The 6,035-nt window shown below is 40.3% G+C and overlaps 1 protein-coding gene across 1 annotated transcript; it reads left to right on the top strand.

Moving 5' to 3' along the window:
- Positions 1–256: 256 nt before the first annotated feature.
- Positions 257–3,074, top strand: LOC108451414 (uncharacterized). Its single transcript, XM_017749107.1, has 3 exons — positions 257–1,250; positions 1,302–2,634; positions 2,930–3,074. Exons 1-3 carry the CDS (start codon positions 257–259, stop codon positions 3,072–3,074), a joined length of 2,472 nt encoding a protein of 823 aa, XP_017604596.1.
- Positions 3,075–6,035: the final 2,961 nt, after the last annotated feature.

Raw genomic sequence — 6,035 nt, 5'->3', positions numbered from 1 at the left:
GATTTGGCCCAAGCGTTCATGAAGCAGTACAACCATGTGACGAATATGACTCCTAACAGGATTACTCTACAGACTATGGAGAAGAAACCAAATGAAATTTTCAGAACAATATGCGTAAAGATGGAGAGAAGTTGCCATACAAGTTCAGCCGTCGTTTTTAGAAAAAGAAACCATGATGCTCTTCATCAACACCTTAAAGTCCCCGTTCATTACACACATGCTGGGAAGCGCCACAAAAAGCTTCTCACATATGGTAATGACTAGAGAAACGATTGAGAATGCAATAAGAAGTGGAAAGATAGAGGCAGAAGAGAATACCAAAAGGCTAGCCCCACGGAAAAAGGAAAATGATGTGAACAGTACGAACATAGGGTACTTAAAATCATTTATTGTTAATCAGCCGAGAGCAGTGACTACTGGGAGTCAAGGTTCGTTAAGACAAGAGTCTGGCACAAAGAAAAACAATGAGAAGCTTCAATTTATGCCTATCCCAATGTCATATAAGGAGTTGTATCAAAGTTTATTCGATGCACATGTGGTGGCCGCTTTTTACTTAAATCCATTACAATCTCCATACCCCAAATGGTACGACGCAAACGCTCAATATGACTACCATGCAGGAATTTCGGGGCATTCAATAGAAAACTGCACTGCCTTTAAGAAAGTTGTTGAAAGACTTATTAAAGTGGGCGTTGTGAAGTTTGATAATGCACCTAGTGTAGAAAATCCGATACCTAATGACGCCGATGGCGGGATAAACACGATAAGTGAAAATATGGGGAGAAAGGTCAAGACAGACATTACTGAAGTGAAAACTCCTTTGAAATGGGTCTGGAAGGAGATGGCAAAAAGGAGATTAGTTATTTCGAATTTGAAAAGGTGCGACGAAGGGATAGAGAGCTACTGTGAATTCCACTATGAAGAGGGGCACGGAATTCAAGAATGTAAAGAGTTTAGAGCTTTGATTCAGGGCTTGATGGACAACAAGGAGATAAAATTTTATGAAGAGGTCGAAGAGGAGGGGTGTATATATATGTCAGAATCAATGTCGAAGGGCCCGAAGGTCAATTATCCTATGGTTATCATTTCGCGTTCGAAAAATGATGTGGGAATTCAAATGACGCCAAAGGTTATAATTCAGAAACCAGCAGTTTTCTCTTACAAAGAAAACAAAAGGGTCCATTGGAATTATGATTGTAATGTGACAATCCTGGGGAAGGAGAGTTCAGCTAAGGAGGATCAAGATATAGGTTCTCACACACGTAGTGGAAGACGCTATGATTTGGTGAATGCTTGAACAGAACCTGTAAAAAGAAAAGCTCCGATAGCGAAACTAAAGAAGGGAAAAGCTATTGAGTCTGAGATTCCTGTCAATGAACCAATAAAAGAGGAGGAAGCTAAGGAATTCTTAAAATTCCTAAAACATAGTGAATATAGTGTGGTGGAACAGTTGCATAAACAACTAGCTCACATATCTATACTAGCTTTGCTCCTAAGTTCAGAGGTCCACCGAAATGCATTGATGAAAGTGTTAAATGAGACGTATGTGGCTAATGACATCTCCGTCAATAAGTTGGATCGGCTGATTAATAACATAAGTGCTGATAATTTTATCTTCTTCAACGATGACGAAATACCACCAGGAGGTATGGGGTCCACTAAAGCTCTGCACATCACTACCAGAGGCAAAGGATACACATTGCCAGATGTCTTGATAGATAATGGGTCGGCATTGAATGTATTGCCCTTGTCTACATTAAATAGATTACCTGTGGATAGCTCACACATGAAGGGGTGTCAGAATATAGTGCGGGCATTTGATGACACAGAGAGAAGAGTCATGGGGAGAATAGAAATACCTTCTTTGATTGGTTCAACTACATATGAGGTGGACTTTTTGGTTATGGATATCAAACTCTCATACAACTGCCTCTTAGGAAGACCTTGGATACATTTAGCAGGGGCAGTGCCTTTATCATTGCATCAGAAGTTGAAGTTAGTATCAGAGGGTCGGTTGGTAACGGTAAATGCTGAAAAGGATATCATTGCAGTTGTAAGCAGTGATGCACCATATTTGGATACAGATGACGAAGCAATCGAATGTTCCTTAGAATTTGTTAATGTGACATTCATTATTGAGGGGAGCAAGATTCTGACACCGAAATTATCCAAAACTACAAGGATGAGTCTACAGTTGATGGTTGGAAGAGGAGCTTTACCAGGAAAGGGGCTTGGAAGACATCTCCAGGGAAGGATTGAAGTTTCGATGTTGAAAGACAAATGTGACCATTTTGGTTTAGGGTTCAGGGCAGATGCAAGACAAAGGAAGAAAGAATTAGAAAAAAGGCAGGAAAGAAGAAAGGTACAATTGAGTGGTGAAGAAATCAAGTGGGAACCTATGGTGATCCCTTACATATCAAAGACTTTTGTATTGAAAGGGATTATTCATCCCGAACGAATGACGTCGAGGAAAAAATACATCGAAGAAATGTTGAAAGATATTCACATCAATGCCATATTGGAAGAAGCGACTGAAGAAGGGACCTTGTCAGATGTTCGTCCTTATGAACCCGGGAGTGTTCTAGGCAACTGGATTGTAGAAGACATTCTTGTAGTATTTAGAGCTTACTCAGAGTAATGTCCAAAACACACTTATTACTCTAGGCCTAGGAGTAATAAGGATCTTTTGTGAAATAGGCTTTTGTTCAAAAACGTTATTTCAATAAAATGCACATTTATCATCATTTTAAGTGGATATTCTTTTATTCTTCTCATTTCATTCATAATCATAAATAATTGCTCCCAGATTATTTTGGTCCTTTGGATATTCTTCCAAATATTCTTTTGTTCTTCATTCATGATCATACTATGCAGATAAGTATTCTTAGATTCTTTTGGTTCTTTGTATCTTCCTTTATCCTCATAACAGGTCTCCAGATATCAATAATATGAGCGACACTGCTAACGACTCAGAGTCTCTTTTTGAGCAAGATATGTGTATGGAGGATTCTCAGGATTTCGAAGTTGACCAAGGCTGTAGCCTATCTCCTGATTTGTTAAGGATAGTAGAGTAAGATGAGAAGCAAATCCTACCTCACAAAGAGTCTGTAGAAATTGTGAGCCTAGGAGCGGAATAAGAGGTGAAGATCGAAACTTGTATCACCATGGAGACGAAGCGAGACCTTATCAAATTACTTCAAGAATTCAAAGATGTCTTCGCATGGTCATACCAAGATATGCCCGGGATGAACACTGATATCGTGCTGCATCGACTCCCCATAAAGGAAGAGTGTAAGCTAGTTCAGCAAAAACTCCAAAGAATGAGGCCCGACGTCTTATTAAAAATAAAAGAAGAGGTTAGAAAGCAGTTTGACGCCAGATTTCTAAAAGTGGTAAAATACTCAGAATGGGTAGCCAACATCATCCCCGTCCCTAAAAAAAGATGGAAAAGTACGAATGTGTGTAGACTACAGAGATTTGAATAAAGCCAGCCCAAAAGATAATTTCCTACTGCCTCATATTGACACCATAATGGACAATACGGCAGGGCACTCACTGTTCTCCTTCATGGGCAGTTTCTCTGGATACAACGAGATCAAGATGCATCCTAAAGACATGAAGAAGACCACATTTGCAACCATGTAGGGCACATTCTGCTATAAGGTGATGCCATTCAGACTGATGAATGTAGGGGCAACATATCAAAGGGCTATGGTAACCCTATTCCATGACATGATGCACAAAGAAATCGAAGTTTATGTCGATGATATGATTGTAAAGTCCCGAACAGAGAAGGAGCGCGTACAAGTCCTAAGAAAATTGTTCTTAAGGTTGAGAAAATTCCAACTAAAGCTCAATCCAGTAAAGTGTACTTTCGGAGCCAAGTCTGAAAAGCTGCTAAGATTCGTGGTTAGTGAGAAAGGGATTGAGATCGACCTAGATAAAGTTAAAGCCATACAAGAGCTATTGCTGCCGCGTACCTAGAAAGAAGTTTGAGATTTTCTAGGAAGATTAAATTACATCGCTCAGTTCATTTCACAACTAACCGAGAAATGTGACCCCATTTTTTGCTTCCTTAAGAAACACAACCCAAGTGTATGGGATGAAGAATGCCAAAGGACTTTTGACAAGGTCAAGCATTACTTATCCAATGCTCTGGTACTGACACCACCTAACCCAGGTAAGCCATTGATACTATATTTGGCAGTATTTAATAATTCCATAGGATGCGTACTTGTCCAGAATGATAAATCAGAAAGGAAAGAAAGAGCTATTTAATATCTTAGTAAAAAGTTCACTGAATGTGAGACAAGGTATCCGCCAATAGAAAAGTTGTATTGTGCCCTGGTTTGGACAACCCAAAGGTTGAAGCAATATATGTTGTATCACACTACTTGGCTCATCTTAAAACTGGACCCTTTGAAGTACATGATGGAGTCAACGACTTTGAATGGAAGGATGGCCCGATGGCAAATTCTGCTCTCTGAATTCAACATAGTCTATGTGAACCAAAAAGCAGTAAAAGGGAGTGCAATAGCAGATTTTCTAGCCAGCAAAGCTTCGGAAGATTATGAGCCCTTGAACCTTGATTTTCCGAATGAGGACCTGATGTGTGTCACAGCGACTGAAGAAGGTTCTCCAAAAGAACTTTCCTGGAAATTATACTTCGATGGAGCCTCAAACGCCTTGGGTAATGGAATCGGAGCAATCTTGGTATCTCCAAACTGAGATCATTATCCATTTACTACTAAATTGGATTTTGATTGCACGAATAACATGGCAGAATATGAAGCGTGCATCATGGGTATCCGTGCAGCCATAGAACGTAAGATTAAAGTGTTAGAGGTGTATGGAGATTCTGCGCTAGTGATTTATCAACTCAAGGGAGAATGGGAGACGAGAGATCCCAAGTTGATCGATTATCGAAAATTGGTCCTTGAATTGATTAAGGAGTTCGATGACATCACCTTCTGCTACCTTCCACGGGATGAAAATCAGATGGCTGATGCTTTGGCTACCTTAGCTTCCATGATTATGGTGAACAAACAAGAAGATGTCAAACCCATCTAGATGAGTATTTATGAAACTCCAGCTCACTATTACAATATTGAAGAAGATGATGAAAAAGATGATCACCTTTGGTATCACGATATATTGCCCTATGTGAGGAATCGAGAGTACCCAGACCAGGCAACCGAGAATGATAAAAGGACGCTGAGAAGAGTGTCCATTGATTATGTCTTGAATGGGGAGAACCTATACAAAAAAAGAAAGGATCAAGTGCTATTGAGATGCGTGGATGCTGTAGAGGCTAAGAGAATCTTAGAAAAAGTCCATGAGGGCGTCTGTGAGACACACGCTAATGGCTTCACAATGGTTAGGCAAATTATACGATTTAGGTATTACTGGTCCACCATGGCCTTATTACAACCCAAAAATTAAATAGTAATTAAAAATAACTTAAGAAAACCAGTCCTTCTTTTTTTCAACCCAAAAGTATTCACCATAGCCACTCTGAATCCCCTCCGGCTCCAAGTCACCCACATCAAGGCTCACTGCAAGGTTAAAGAAGGGGTGAGTTTGGGAAACTCAGTGTAAGGAAAACCCATTCAAAGCCCAAGTCGGCTCAAGCCCATTGGGCCTAAGCCCATTCGTGTAATAGTGATCTTGGGCGAGCCCTTTTGATTACAATAAACCGGGCCTTAGCCCTTATTCAGATAACAAGATGGCCCATAGGCCCATTTTAAAATACATGCAACACCAGTAAACATATGCAAGCCCATTTGGGAGACTACTCAACCCACCAACCACTACACTCCACCTGCATGACCATACACTCCATGTGGGGAATAGCTCAACCCACCCCCATTAACACTCCACAGCTTGACTTTCTTTGCTCAGATTATCGATAAATTGAGGCAAAGCCTCCAATACGTGGACAAGCCACTTTCAGTACTTCCTCCATCAATATCCGGCCCCATGCATCGATAATAACAACATGGCATGCGATAAATAACAATAGTCAAACATGCATT

The sequence above is a fragment of the Gossypium arboreum genome, chromosome 5 (genome assembly GCF_025698485.1).
Source record: "Gossypium arboreum isolate Shixiya-1 chromosome 5, ASM2569848v2, whole genome shotgun sequence".
NCBI classification, from domain to species: Eukaryota; Viridiplantae; Streptophyta; class Magnoliopsida; order Malvales; family Malvaceae; genus Gossypium; species Gossypium arboreum.
This window is presented reverse-complemented; position numbering and strand designations above follow the sequence as displayed.